The sequence below is a fragment of the Myxine glutinosa genome, chromosome 9 (genome assembly GCF_964187855.1).
Source record: "Myxine glutinosa chromosome 9, kmMyxGlut1.1, whole genome shotgun sequence".
Taxonomy (NCBI): Eukaryota; Metazoa; Chordata; class Myxini; order Myxiniformes; family Myxinidae; genus Myxine; species Myxine glutinosa.
In genome coordinates, this window is record NC_136269.1 from 56883271 (window position 1) to 56899315 (window position 16045).

Genomic DNA, 16045 nt, shown 5'->3' on the forward strand with positions numbered 1-16045 from the left:
AAATTTAACCAAGGAAGCAGCAGAGCATATGAGATTTGAGCTTGGGGTCTCAGCATCAAGAGCAAATGGAAATACTGTACCAAACAGACCAAAACAAAGTGACCAACCCAAAATCTACATACGTGGAGAGCACCGTATTGTATTTCCTGTTTCCAGGTGTTACCATGGGCTTTTCATCAAGCTGTGTGATGGATCCTCAAATTTGCTCATTCAGGTCTGGCTGACTATTGCCTGAAGAGTATGTCTCCCACCCAAATTATGTGCATCATTAATCAATTACCACATTGGCCTGCCATGTTGATACCTTCACACCAACACACCAATCAACTCCAAATGCACCCTTTACAGCTTCCTTCACATGTTGGTGCATCCACGTTGATTCGACAAGTCTATATACAGTACCTGGACTAGTGAATTGATGTCATCGTATTTCCTGCAATTTCTTTCGTGTTATTTTTCTTTCCGATGCAGATTTTTCTTTATTTATAGTCCTTTCCTTTTAAATATTCCTTGTTTTGTTGCTTTGTTATGTCCCATTCCAATTACTGACTAATTCCTGGCCTTTACGAACAGTTAGTGGGGCGGCTTAGCCCAAATATTCAAAAGAATTGTGCATTTTGTGATACAAGCACCAAATTTGGCACACTAGTAGACTATCATATTATGAAAAGATCTGGATATTGGGCCATCTCAGATTCAGAGATTTGATTTTTGCAAGATTTGCAGATTTTGCAAGCTGAGATTGCAACGCCAGGGACGGCCGACTCCTTCCTACGAGCTGCCCACTTCACCCGCACAAGAAGAGCTCATCAAATCACTGCAGCGGCACTGCACATCCTGCAACACCGTGCGTATGAACGCCACTGTATGACATATGCTGATGATGCAGAAGACCTGCCTGAGTTCGAAGACTGGTGTCACCAGAGAGGAGAAGACATTCCCAACTTTCAGTACTGGGCAACTGTGCTGGAACTAGAGATGTTGGTACTGGTCTACGTGCGTTCTCTGCGGCAGGCTTCATTCACGACGTACCTTGATGCCCTGACGGAACTGGTCCCGTGGTTCCATGCCTTAGACCACACACACTATGCCAGGTGGGTCCCTGTTCACCTGAGGGACACGGTTGCACTCCCAATGAAGCACCCAGATGTAGCCAGAGAATTCAGGGCTGGCAACTTCACTGTACAGAAGACGAAGAAGGTGTTCTCTTCGATCCCAATCGAATCGAAATCTTGCAAAAATCAAATCTCTGAATCTGAGAGTGGCCCAATATCCAGATCTTTTCATAATATGACAGTCTACTAGTGTGCCAAATTTGGTGCTTGTATCACAAAATGCACAACAGGTTTGCTATGCTGCTACACTAAGTGTAACAAATCATCTTAATTGTATTTTGCCGCATTGTTTGGGGAGCATAAAGCTTGCCTTTGCAGCACCAAGTGAAGAAGCTTGTTTTTCATGAAGCTCGCGCAAGGCAAGCTCGAAATCTTGAGCCCTTATGGTGACACCAGCTGCACAAAGTGCTCGTTCCTCCTCCTCCGACAGATCCCCCTGGACACAGCTGCATCGATCAAAAATGAACAAGGTGTAAAGGTGTTCTGGAACAACACACCACTCGAGGCGAATCAACACAGAGCATTGAACAAAACCAACAAAAAGCAATATGGGGAGCTAAGCCGAACCTACCACACTTCCCTGATGCGCTTGTGTGCGGCATGACAAGCAAGGACAACAAGAGTAGAAAGGTCTCCCAACACTAGGCCCTGATATGCACAGAGAACACAAAATATGCACGTACAGTAAGAGCGAAACAAGAGGTAAACAGCATCAGCAGCAGCCCATAAGTAATTTTACATTTAACATTTACTTTGCTTTGGAGGGGCAAGCAACATTGCTTACCTTGAGGTAACAACTTCAAAAACAACTCTCACCAGTCACCTCGAAGAAGCAAATAATCTTTCCAAAATAATTTATAGTGGAAGGAAACAAAATTTACGGAAGTTATTTGATGTGAAATGTGTTTCTCAGTGGTTACTTACAGCCGTACGTCGAGCGAAGTCTTTCAAGGACACGTCCAAACCGAGTGGCGTATTTCGCGTCAGTTGTACAAGGGCGTTGAGGCGGGTTATTGGACCATAGGGTGGAAGGTTCATGTTGTGAAGGAAGCATGAAGAGACCGCAGGCAGGACAGCTCGTGGGGTTATCGCAGTGGCAACAACCAAAACTGGCCATTTCCTTTCAAGCATTCAGAAAACAGAATGCCATCACTTAAAACAATTCCACAACAAAATATTGCTTGGATAAGTGTGAAATACTGTCAATTCAAAACCTTTGCTGGAATATTCAGCCAAATATTTTGTTGGAATATTAATGATGTTTTATGCAATGTTATATGTAAAGAAGGCTTTTACAATTGAATGCGGAAAAATCAATGCGAGATATATTTCATTTACGGATTCTTTCCAACAGTTCTGTGATTTTTCCCGGTGTGCTGACCTCAATGTCCGTCAGCATGCAAACCCGGAAGCAAATTGTTTGGAGATCTTTTTAAATCCCTTCCCAGACTCGTAGGCATCTATAACCTTCTTTCTGAAGACCTCAGAGAGCTCTTTTGATCTAGGCATGGTGACGCCACACACTTCAACAACAAAGAGCAAACCAAACTGAATGTCTGAGGTATAAATAAGACAGGTTCCTCCAAGATCCTCTCTAACGATGTTCTAATCATTTGCACCTGAGCTGGTGCACCTGATTCTAATTTTAGGTATTTGAAGTAGTGATAAATGTAAGGGTGTACTTACTTTTTCCACATGTGAAATTTGCATTTATGTTTATTTAAATTATACAATGGACTACAAAATGTAAATGTTTCATGATATTTGTTATTTTATATCACCTTTATATATCAATATTGTTGAAATGAAGATCAAATAGTTGTATGTTGAAATATGTTGAAAAAGTCAAAACTTTACATGGGGTGTACTTACTTTGGGTAGTACAGGTAGGATTGTATTGGTGTAGCTTGACCAATATTCCTGATGGAGAGTTCTTTACAATGAGCCATGTCTCAATTTTTTATATTCAGCGCTTTCTGAGATATAGAGGTGCAAAGTTTTTCTGGTTTTCCAAGATGGCGGCCGAACCACGTGACGTATGACGTCATAATGATCATTTAAAAAAAATCTACAGGTGGAGTTGCACCTATGGTGAAAATTTCCTGTCAATCGGACCAACGGTTGTGGAGAAAATCATATTTATTCTGTGCGGACATACAAACAAACAGACAGACAGACAAACAAACGGACTCAAGTGTAATACCCTCTCCTCAGACAAGGGTAATAAAACTGGATTACAACCCAAATATTAAGCTACACTCCGGAACAATCAGTAAAATTTTTAACAAGTGATCATAAGTTAGTGTAACCGTATTAGTTAGTGAGATGAAAGCACAAAATAACTGTAATGGTATCAATGTCAACACATGGCCATATGAGATGCGTAAAGAGGTGGGGAGAAACAAAGGAAGGGAGGGGGAGGGATGGGGTGGTTTGGGGGATATTGTCCTGATAAAAACCTTGGATGACAACATGATGTGGAATCTCTATTTAAAGTCAGGGAATCCCCGCTCCGTTTACGCAAGAGTGGATCAAATGCTAATGGTAAGTCAATCACCTCCTGCGAGATCGATGTAACAGTTTCTTCCGTGTGATCTTCCGTGATTGACGTAACAATATCCTCCAAACATATGGCCATGTGTTGATATTGATACCATTACAGGATATTTTGTGCTTTCATCTCACTAACTAATAGGGTTACACTAACTTATGATCACTTGTTAAAATTTTTACTGATTGTTCCGGAGTGTAGCTTAACATTTGGGTTATAATCCAGTTTTATTACCCTTGTCTGAGAGGGTATTACACTTGAGTCCGTTTGTTTGTCTGTCTGTTTGTATGTCCGCACAGAATAAATATGATTTTCTCCACAACCGTTGGTCCGATTGACAGGAAATTTTCACCATAGGTGCAACTCCACCTGTAGAATTTTTTAAATGATAATTATGACGTCAGAGGTCACGTGGTTAGGCCGCCATCTTGGAAAAACAGAAAAACTTTGCACCTCCATATCTCAGAAAGCGCTGAATAGAAAAAATTGAGACATGGCTCATTGTAAAGAACTCTCCATCAGGAATATTGGTCATGCTACACCAATACAATCCTACCTGTACTATGGTATTTAATTCATCCTCTACCCGAACAAACGTAACAATATGCAGTCACGGCCAAAAATATTGGCACCCTTGCACTTTTTTCAAATAATGCACCATTTCTTCGAGAAAATTGTTGAAATTAAAAAATATTTTGGAATCCACATATGTATTTCTTTGGTTTGCAGTGGAACAAAACAAAAAAAGCTTTAAAATACTAAATCTTAGCTTATTCCACACAGAAATCCTAAAATGCCCCAGACAATATTATTGACACCTTTTAGAAGTTGTTAAAAATAATTAGATTTCAAGCAGGTGATTCTCCTTTTCTTTGGAATTGAACTCACCTGTGGTAAGTTGCAGGTGCCTCCAATATAAAAATCACTCATTCAACCAGTTTGAAGAGAGAAAAGGAGTCATTCTGCTGTTTTGTGTCATTGTGTTAAAGGTGGGCGCGATTCGGAAAATTTTAAGTCCGCTTACCGCTTATCCGCTCCGCCAGCCCGTGTAGTCCGATTCGCTTATCCGCTTCAGCGGCCGAAAATCTTAGTCCGCTTACCGGTTATCCGCTTATCCGCTTCGATTCGATTTTTTTAAAGCGCTTCGACGTTTTTAAAGCGATTTTTGACGTTTCTAAAGGGAATTTAATGCTTTTTAAGCCTAAATAGCCATTTCTAACTACTACAAAGACAAATAAAGCTTTTAAGATCAAAAATATACATTTTTATTTAAATAAAATTTATTCAAAATTTATTGAAATAAAGTTTTCCACTCGACTCTACTCTACTCTACAGTTAATTTAAATATAATTTTAATATATGCAAGTTACATTAAAGAAAAATCAATTTGCCCGTCCTTTCTTTGACAAGAGAGTCTACTAGTCAACAGACTAGCAGTCTGTTGACTAGTCCTCGTCTTCCTCCTCCACCTCGTGGGCCTTCTTGAGGATTTGGAGGTTGCCCTTCATGAAGACGAGGGCCTCGAAGTTCGGTGCAGCCAGGGCCGACCTCTTAGGCCTGAGGATGTCCAACCCGTAGCTGAACACGCGCTTGACCGAGGCAGAGCTCGGGAGCGACCGGGTTGTGGATGTCGCTGTGCTGGGACTGCTGGTTTGCGTCGCTCGTGTGCCTGTCCCTGGCACTGCCGCTGGGCTGGAGAGTCAGAAATCTCTCCATCTTGACGTTATTGCCGCTCTAGCGTCCAATAAAATATTCAGTTTTCACTTATTATTCACTAAAATAAATATTCACAATTCTAGAGTAACGGCTCAGGCTAACAGCTGATTTGGCGAATCGCGATGCGCTTTAATTTTTCGGTAGTCCGCGTACGCTTATCCGCTTCGGTTTCCGGGGGTTGTTCCGATTCGCTTATCCGCTTCGAAAACGTTAGTCCGCTGCAGCGGATAAGCGGACTTTCGAAGCGGACAGCCCACCTTTGCATTGTGTGTACCACAATGAGCATGGAGAGAATAAAGACAACCAGAGAATTGTCTGAGTAGGTCAGACACAATATTGTAGCCAAGCATGGACAATCTCAAGGCAACAAGTCCATCTCCAGAGACCTTGATGTTCTTGTGTCCACAGTACGCAATGTTATCAGGAAGTTTAAGGCCCATGGCACTGCAGCCAACCTCCCTGGACGTGACCGTAAGAGAAAACTTGATCAAAGATTGCAGCAAAGGATTGTTCGAATGGTGGAGAAAGCACCTCAATCAACTGCCAAACAGATTCAGTTCTTCCTTTCTGATTTAAATCGTGTGCAATTTCTGATTTTTATTTTCTGATTTAAAAGGACATATTAAGTTCTGAATCAAAATGACTTCTGTTCTGAATGACTCGCTGACTCACTGATATTAACGACTCGTTACCTTCCGGGTGACATAGAAAGCTGAAATTTTGTGTGCTGACAGGCATCGAAGCCAATACACCCCGGGAAAAAAAAATCACAGAACCATTGGAAAGCATCCGTAAATGAAAATATCCGAAAATAAGTGCAGCCTTGTTGTGCACCACCAGCAACCTGAGAAATGTGTACAGGTACAGTGGTAAGTGTTACAATGTATATACTTTACAATGTTGCTTTAAAATGTTGCCTATAATCATAAAGCTGAGCATGGAGGATCCACGGTTCGTTATTGTTTACAATGTGTAAGCCTACCCCACTAGTGTGTGTATATATACATATACATATACATATACAGTCACGTGAAAAAGTAAGTACACCCCATATAAAGTTTTGACTTTTTCAACATATTTCAACATACAGCTATTTGATCTTCATTTCAACAATATTGATAGACAAAGGTGATATAATATAACAAATATGATGAAACATTTACATTTTGTGGTCCATTGTATAATTTAAATTAACATAAATGCAAATTTCGTATGTGGAAAAAGTAAGTACCTGCCTTCCTGGTGCCAAAGCCATAGAAAAGCAGACAGACATTACCTTTGCCCCTGTAATCTCCGGGAGAGAGCCCTACGCAGGCAGTAAATAACCCTCGTCTCCTCTCCATGCTCCTCTCGCTCACGTGCAAGGTTCTCAGCACCTCGAAGGAGGACCAGACATGGAGCCATATCTTCTGCCTCATCCAGCAGGTTGCGTAGACGTGCCTCGGCTGCACCAGCGGTTTCCGCTCGTAACGACACACACTGTACCTGTCCATCACCACACCAACAAAAAGGGAGTTTCTCCGTTTCCTTCCTGGATGAGATCCAACACAGCAGTGGAATGGCAATGGTCTTGGTGATAAAGCTGACCCATAGCTGCACCACTTCACAAGTATAATGGAACACGAGTTTGTGAAAGCTCTTGTCGATTTCCCATGAGAGTAAATGTACTTTTACGTTTTGCGTAAAACGTTTGTCGGGGAGGGGGCAATTGCTCAATTAAGGCTTGTATGTTCCTGTGGGATTATAACTTCTTACTTGTATTCAGAGTTTGTTTGCTTAGGGTAAGGAGTCTAAGTGTTGCCATTGAGGGGTTGGGTGGTGGTTCGTATGCAGCCTGTGGCTTCTGGTTGGATCATTTTCTGGGGGTGTGGCCACTACTGATGCAATTCCTCTTTGTAACCAATCATCTGGTCTTCATTTTTCCTACCTCGGAAGGATGACAGGCTGAGTCAACCCACCTGGTGTTAATTCAGCAGCATGACAAGGGCTCAAACCCAGGACCCTAAGATCGCAAGCCAGCCACCTTAACTCTAAAGTCAACACCAGGCTTAGGGGTTGGTTGCTCTCTACTTTAGATATAATTAAGGGGTCTCATGTCGCTTCCCTCTGTAAAATTCAGACAGAGGCCAGAACCTTTTTGTGGGGTAACGTCAGGTTTCCGTAGATAGCAGGGATAAAGGATTCGTCCACATTGACTGCCACCAGCATGTGGAAGACAGATTGATGAATGTCCTCGGGTCAAAGACTTGTGAAGGACTCAGGGATGGGATTGTGTCTTTCACCATTTTGTCGCACAAACGATCGGGTTAATTTGGGATACCTGGAGGATTCAATGTATTATAATCTTGTTTCATAACTGACGTGGGATTAGCCCCAGCTCGACCACAAGCAAGCAACAACCGCTCCAGCAACAACCGCTCCAGCAACAACCACTCGGTGTCGGCTCATGGGAAACAGTTATGGCTTGGTCATCTTTGACCTTTCGGGTTCAGCGTGCAATGTTAACTGCTTGGATGTGGTTGTCTCACTAACCCCCTCAATCAGCTCTCTCCGACTCAAACTACTTTCCAACAACATCATATATTATCAAAATGGTTGCTCTTGCTAAATACAGCCATGACTAAGTTTCTACCTCAAGCAGGTGGAGGTGCAACTTGCGACACAAAGCCCTACATAGCCCAGCCTTCCCTGCACCCGGTGCACCACACAGCAATAAAGAGCATGGTAGCTCCAGGGAGGTATTCCTGGAAGGCAAAGAGAATGAAAACAATTGTGGCATCATGGCATCATGGCAAAATCGGCATAGCAAACATCAAAGTAGCACACAATGGCTAATAAAGCAAATATTTGAGTAGCACATTAATGAACAATAGTAAGCCTGCAAAAATTTATAAATCCATGCAAACGCATGGCAATCCCATCTGAGGTGCTTGGTACACACCGAGTGCTCAGGTAGGGTAGAAATATTTCTCTCAGCTTTTTGGCCTCTGCCTCAAACCCTGGTGGTACATCCGGGGGCCAAGGATCAGTACACCTTCCTTCTGTGATGCTTACATCTGGCATTGCTAATGGCCAGGGAACTGGACTGTTCACAGATCCCTCCTGGGGTTGGAGTACAGAAACAAAGGAAGATTTGCAAGTTTATTTGCCAAAGTACAACACAACAACAACAACATGCATTTTAAGGCCATTTTCCCTGCTAGAGCGGGGGTTAGCCTTGCGGTCCCCATGACAATCTTCTCCATTTTGCCCTATTTTCTGCATCTCTCCTTGTTAACCCCCTTGCCCGCATTTCTTCTTCCACCATCTTTAGCCAAGTCTTTCTTGGTCTTCCCCATCCTCTACTTCTTTCTACATTCATTTACATCACTCTTCTCAACCAGTCACTTTCAACCAGTCACTCAACCAGCCTCAACACATGACCAAACCATCTCAACCTGGTCCTCTTCACAGCATCCATCACAGGCTCTATTCCCATCATCTTTCGCAATTCATCATTTGTCTTCCTCTCTCTCAACGATACTCCACACATCCATCGAACCATTCGCATTTCCACCCTTTCCAGCCTTCGTTGCTGCTCTACGTTCATTACCCATGTCTCACTCCCATAAAAAATTTTTGCCAAAGTAAAAGAAAGATAAAAGGATAGCGTGTTTAACGTGATTTTTAAAATACCATATTACTAGAGAGCTCACAGAACATATCAGCCCATGCAGTGTTCAAGTTTCTACTTCTATTTAAATAAAATAATGATTTTAAAGATCATTTTTAAAAATTCCAAAAGTTTAGCGCTATTGAAGCAGTCATATGCACTACCCTATTTAACAAGTCGAAGTACTGAGAAACTGGAGGTTATAGGAAGTGACAAAAAGGCGATTTGTGTTTACATTGTTCAAGTACCGGTATATAAGTAAAAAGAAAAAAAAGATTGTAAAAGTCGTATGAATAAAGAAACTCCGGAGTTTACCACCTATCTACCATGTTACATTAGGTATTCGCAGAAATGTCAACAAGTCACTTGAGCCAAGTCTGAAGTGAAGTCGCAAGTCTTTGAGGGCAAGTATCAAGTCAAGTCTGAAGTCTTTGAAGGCAAGTCTCAAGTGAAATCTCAAGTCTTTGTAGGCAAGTCTCAAGTCTTTGAGGGCAAGTTTCAAGTCTTTGAAGGCAAGTCTTAAGTCTTTGAGGACAAGTCTCAAGAATTTGAAGGCAAGTCTCAAGTCTTTGACCGCAAGTCTCAAGTCAAGTCTCAAGTCTTTGAAGGCAAGTCTCAAGTGAAATCTCAAGTCTTTGTAGGCAAGTCTCAAGTCTTTGAGGGCAAGTTTCAAGTCTTTGAAGGCAAGTCTTAAGTCTTTGAGGACAAGTCTCAAGAATTTGAAGGCAAGTCTCAAGTCAAGTCTCAAGTCTTTGAAGGCAAGTCTCAAGTCAAGTCTCAAGTCTTTGAAGGCAAGTCTCAAGTCAAATCTCAAGTCTTTGAAGGCAAGTCTCAAGTCTTTGAGGGCAAGTTTCAAGTAAATCAAGTCTTTGAAGGCAAGTCTCAAGTCTTTGAAGGCAAGTCTGAAGTCAAGTCTCAAGTCTTTGAAGGCAAGTCTCAAGTCAAATCTCAAGTCTTTGAAGGCAAGTCTCAAGTCTTTGAAGGTAAGTTTCAAGTCTTTGAAGGCAAGTCTTAAGTCTTTGAGGACAAGTCTCAAGAATTTGAAGGCAAGTCTCAAGTCAAGTCTCAAGTCTTTGAAGGCAAGTCTCAAGTCAAATCTCAAGTCTTTGAAGGCAAGTCTCAAGTCTTTGAGGGCAAGTTTAAAGTCTTTGAGGGCAAGTCTCAAGTCTTTAAAGGCAAGTCTCAAGTCTTTGAAGGCAAGTCTCAAGTCAAATCTCAAGTCTTTGAAGGCAAGTCTCAAGTCTTTGAAGGCAAATCTCAAGCCGAATTTCGTCTTCTTTTTTTTCTTTTTCTTTTTTTGTATACTGAATCGAGGCTCGTGAAAGAGCTGACAAAACTTCAGAAACAAATCAACCAGACAAACAAAATATATAACAAGAGGGAGCGGAAGACAAGATGGGGAGAGAAGGGGAAGCACACAAACACTTGAGAGCACACAACATTTGAGAGCAGGGAGATGTGTGGGAGGGAGAGGGCTTTGGGGGAGGAGGTGTGGGAAGGGGTGGGGGGGGGGGGGGTGGGAGAAGTATAAAACACAAGGACACCAAGGACTTCCAGGACAGAAGTTGGTATTTCAAAAAAGTGGAATTGGGGTGAAATTAGCGGGGGTAGAAAAGATCAAGGTTTTGGATGGGGGAAGATAAGAGATGGTGGTGAACAGCTGTTTTAAAGACCTGGAGGGTGGAGTGGGATTGAAGAGAATGAGGGAGTTTGTTCCAGTGGTGGGAGAAAAGAGGAGTGAAGGTGAGCAGAGAGTCTTGATTTTGGCAGTTTAACCATAAGAGGGTTGCAGGCAGATCTTGTGCGACCTGTAGGAATATTTGCGGGACAGAGCCCAGAGAGAGCTGGGGGGGCAAGGCCGGAGAGGAGTCGGTAGAAGACGGAAAGACCACCAACCTGCCTGCGGTGAGTGAGTGAGAGGCCCTTGGAGTTAGCTTCATCACGGGAGATTCCAATGATTCTGAAATTTGAAGGCAAATTTGAAGGAGACTGCTTTGAAGGCAAATCTCAAGTCAAGTCTCAAGTCTTTGAAGGCAAGTCTCAAGTCAAATCTCAAGTCTTTGAAGGCAAGTCTCAAGTCTTTGAGGGCAAGTTTAAAGTCTTTGAGGGCAAGTCTCAAGTCTTTAAAGGCAAGTCTCAAGTCTTTGAAGGCAAGTCTCAAGTCAAATCTCAAGTCTTTGAAGGCAAGTCTCAAGTCTTTGAAGGCAAATCTCAAGCCGAATCTCAAGTCTTTGAAGGCAAGTCTCAAGTCTTTAAAGGTAAGTCTCAAGTCTTTGAAGGCAGGTCTCAAGCCAAATCTCAAGTCTTTGAAGGCAAGTCTCAAGTCAAATCTCAAGTCCCTAGGGTCAAGTCTCAAGTCAAATCTCAAGTCCCTAGGGTCAAGTCTCAAGTCAGCGTAGTATTACTTCAACTTGTGTCAAGTCCCACATTTACTTATAAACCAAGTCGAGTACAAGCTATAAGGGAATTAAAATCAGGGCTTCATATATCGCAATGTATATTGTGAAAACATATTTAGCTCAAGTTTTTATTTGGTAACTTGTACAGTTAAGTGGACATTTTTTTGATTTGTTCCCAGAAAAAAATTAATGTCTGTTAAATCCGAATGCAATCACGATGGGAAAGTTTACCGCCGTCATGAATAAATTAAAACCACACAAGTGCAGCCTATAAGCCAGCCCTGTGATCGGCCGTCAGAGCATGCATGTGTTGGAAGTAAGGAACGGGTAAGGAGATTTTTATAATTTACTTGTATATTTATTATGTACGTTAAAATGAAACATATAACTTATTAACTTAAATTGTTATTTTTTAAGATCCCGTACTTTTTATGTTTTTTCTTTTTAAAAGATAAGTCGTGATATAATTTACAATTAAAGATGTAAGGTTTCTACAATTCGGGACAAATGTTCATCCTTTCTACAAGACTGCTAGACGGGTGCTTCTCACGATTCCATGCTGGTAAGACTGCTAGACAGGTGCTTCTCACGATTCCATGCTGGTAAGACTGCTAGACGGGTGCTTCTCACGATTCCATGCTGGTAAGACTGCTGGACTGGTGCTTCCTACAAGTCCACGCTGGTAAGACTGCTAGAATGGTGCTTCTAACGATTCCATGCTGGTAAGACTGCTGGACTGGTGCTTCCCACGATTACACGCTGGTAAGACTGTTAGACTGGTGCATCCCACGATTCCACGCTGGTAAGACTGCTAGACCGGTGCTTCCCACGATGCCATGCTGGTAAGACTGCTAGACCGGTGCTTCCCACGATTCCACACTGGTAAGACTGCTAGACTGGTGCTTCCTACAATTCCACGCTGGTAAGACTGCTAGACTGGTGCTTCCCACGATTACACGCTGGTAAGACTGTTAGACTGGTGCTTCCCACGATTCCATGCTGGTAAGACTGCTAGACTGGTGCTTCCCACGATTACACGCTGGTAAGACTGCTAGACCGGTGCTTCCCACGATTCCACACTGGTAAGACTGCTAGACCGGTGCTTCCCACGATTCGACGCTGGTAAGACTGCTAGACCGGTGCTTCCCACGATTCCATGCTGGTAAGACTGCTAGACCGGTGCTTCCCACGATTCCACACTGGTAAGACTGCTAGACCGGTGCTTCCCACGATTCCACACTGGTAAGACTGCTAGACCGGTGCTTCCCACGATTCGACGCTGGTAAGACTGCTAGACCGGTGCTTCCCACGATTCCACGCTGGTAAGACTGATGGACTGGTGCTTCCCACGATTCCATGCTGGTAAGACTGCTAGACCGGTGCTTCCCACGATTCCACACTGGTAAGACTGCTAGACCGGTGCTTCCCACGATTCCACGCTGGTAAGACTGATGGACTGGTGCTTCCCACGATTCCACGCTGGTAAGACTGCTAGACCGGTGCTTTCCACTTGGACATGGTGTGCTCTGTGCTGTCGGGAGAGTGGACACTCCCTTTAGCCCGAGTGGGGAACTGTGTGCATCCTGGCAGTTGTGAGCTCTGGCGAGCTGCACATGTTGATAACTGAAAATCATTTAATCATATATTTTAAATCCCGTTTTAATCCGATTAATTTTATGATTAATTATCTTCCGAGCATCAACAAGTCATTATAAACTCAAGTCACCTGCAATTTATAAGCAAATTTACAAGTCCCCAAACACCAAGTCCCAAGTCTCAAGTCCATTTCGTCAAATCGCAAAATTTTTCCACTCGAGTCGCTAACTCTGATTATCCGTGCCTGTTGTGCGTGACCTTTACGACATCCTTAAAAAGCGCAAGTTTCTTATTTGGAATGATTTTCAATTTTGTTTTCCTACCAAACAGGAAGACTGAGTAAAAAAGAAAAAAAAAGAAAAAGAAGATCTCACTCCTCTCTGCATATGTGCGATTGTGATGAATTCAGGGACAAAGTACTACTCAACTGCAGGTCTGTTTTCCGATTCGTGTTCAAAATATAACATTCCATACAAATTAAGTTATACCTCAATCTTAAAATGATGTTTGTAGACAGATTGATGACATGAACTAAATAGCTTAACCGCGCTTTTCGCTTCGCATGAGCAGGGTAGCTGGCATGGCAACCAGTAGCGAGCATACCTCCATCAGGCTGAACAGTTTAATTTTTATATCCTACTGATAGGCCGGATCTGCATCCAGGCCTGAACCAAAATTTAATCGGCTTGTTCTCGCCACCTACTCAACGCATCCACCAAGTTTTGTCATAATCTGTCCACAACTTTTTGAGATATCGTGTTATATATCGTTTTGGCCCCATCTCTCAATGGTGAAGATTCACTTGAAAATTAAAAAACTTATCGTATCCGGATCCAGATCTGGATCGTCACCAAAATCGAATCAATTAATCTTTGTCAAAAAATCAAATATTAAAAACATAATAAAATATATTAAAAACTGGAAAGTCTCACAGTCTCACCATAATTGCTCAGAAAAGGATCGTCAAATGAACCCACCCATCTATTTCCTTGGTCATACACTAGAAGAGGTTCATTCAATGCCTCAACATCAGCCATGACCTTTCCTGGGTGGACCACGTAGCAAGGCTGGCCTCCAAAGCCAGCTGTAGATTGGGTATCTTCTAGGCCTCACCATCAGCCATGACTTTTCCTGGGTGGACCACATAGCAAGGCTGGCCTCCAAAGCCAGCTGTCGATTGGGTATCTTCTAGGCCTCACCATCAGCCATGACGTTTCCTGGGTGGACCACATAGCAAGGCTGGCCTCCAAAGCCAGCTGTAGATTGGGTATCTTCTAGGCCTCACCATCAGCCATGACCTTTCCTGGGTGGACCACATAGCAAGGCTGGCCTCCAAAGTCAGCAGTAGATTGGGTATCTTCTAGGCCTCACCATCAGCCATGACTTTTCCTGGGTGGACCACGTAGCAAGGCTGGCCTCCAAAGTCAGCAGTAGATAGGGTATCTTCTAGGCCTCACCATCAGCCATGACTTTTCCTGGGTGGACCACATAGCAAGGCTGGCCTCCAAAGCTGATTGGGTATCCTATGTCGATTCAAGTCTTTACTTTGGGAAATCGGAGGTGCTCACAGTCCACAAGGCCTGCTCTCTGTTCTCTCTGCTATGGGCTGGTGTCCCAGCATCACATCTCTCTCATGGGTTCTGTAGAACTTAAAGCTCTCAAAAGTATTGGAATTTCATGCGATAAGGCCAAAGCACAGGGTCTGCTGCTCTCACATTGTAGGCAGGTCAGTGGTCTCTACATGTTGTCTACCGTAAATGTTCCGATAATGCTCCCTCTGTTTTCTGTTCCTTGGTTCTCCCTATCTACTCCAGGATGAAGGTGTTCTTAAAGTAACCACCCCTCATCCCCTGGTTAAGCTTTCAAAATCCAGGCTTCATCCATCTATGGAAGTGCCTTCCAGAGTCTGTTTTGTCTAACTCTTTCGCACCGCCATCTCGTCATCCTTTCTTCTGTCCAATGATCTATATTACGCAACTGTCTTACATGGTAGTTTTAGTGTTTCCTCACCTCTTCCTCCTCCTCTTTTCCTATTCGTTCATTCCCTTGATGTTTGGCTCACTGTTAGTTCTACCTTGCTTTGCCATGAGCCTCACTCCTGAAAAGAAAAATAAATAAATAACACTTCATGTGGAGTTGAACTGTGTGCACCGTTTTCCTGGCTCCGTTACAAATCCTTTTGGCATCCACAGCAAATGGAAATTTGGCAATGTGCATGATCATTTATGTGAAGTAGGACAGCTATTAGTAGCATATTTGCCCCTGACTTGTTGAGAACTTGGGGTGGAATAACTAAAACTGCCATTCTGGTTATGGTGGTCCACAGATATATGTAATATTTAATACTATTAAAAATCCATGCTCCACAAGGCTGCCCTTGTTCCTATGTTTATAAAGATAATATGAACCAAATATGAGGTCAATTGGAACTTATTTAGAGGTTGCTCAAAAAATAACATTTTTAATTTATCCTGTTTTATTCAGATGGCAGAAACTCGCAGCTCTTTCAGTTTGGTTGCTGGGCAAGTCTGAAAAAGAAATAATATGTGGGGGACCACCGACCAAAGGACACACATTGCAGAGAATGGTGTACCATCACATACAAGAACGCCATACAGTTCGTGAAAGTGCCAAACTTAGTGTACAAGCTGTGTGTGCATACTGGGGGAAAGCACGAATTCCAGTGCAGAGAGTAGATTCCTGTGAGCGCCAACTTTTGAAGTTGTATGATGCCTACAAACTGGTAAAGAAAAATAGAACCAAGACATTCGAAAACTATAGAGTTAAGGAGCAGATGTTCAAAGATGATCTTCAATCCCTCTTCGATATCTCACCAAATGATGCGCTTGAGAAAATGACGAATGAAGAAGACAAAGCATTCCGTATCATGCGGCGTGAGGATCCCTAAAGTTCCCGTATGGGATCTGTGGACAACACTCTGGCAGTGAAGGAGAACAGAAAGCGTATCAGGCTTGAGAATTAAGATAAAAGAAAGAATAAACATGCTGCTGAGACT

General features: G+C 42.8%; 1 protein-coding gene across 3 annotated transcripts in view; it reads right to left on the reverse strand.

Moving 5' to 3' along the window:
* Positions 1-16045, reverse strand: part of PEX6 (peroxisomal biogenesis factor 6) — a 98062-nt gene that overhangs the window by 37157 nt on the left and 44860 nt on the right. For all 3 annotated transcript variants that reach the window (XR_013624531.1, XM_068129103.2, XM_068129104.2), the window contains 6 exons: positions 8324-8484; positions 8015-8126; positions 6659-6867; positions 2040-2235; positions 1687-1763; positions 1426-1561 (listed from right to left, as the gene is read on the reverse strand). Coding sequence is in view for 2 of the 3 variants with exons in the window: in XM_068129103.2 (XP_067985204.2) it covers positions 1426-1561; positions 1687-1763; positions 2040-2235; positions 6659-6867; positions 8015-8126; positions 8324-8484 (891 nt within the window). In the remaining variant the exon portion in view is untranslated. The remainder of the gene's footprint in view (positions 1-1425; positions 1562-1686; positions 1764-2039; positions 2236-6658; positions 6868-8014; positions 8127-8323; positions 8485-16045) is intronic.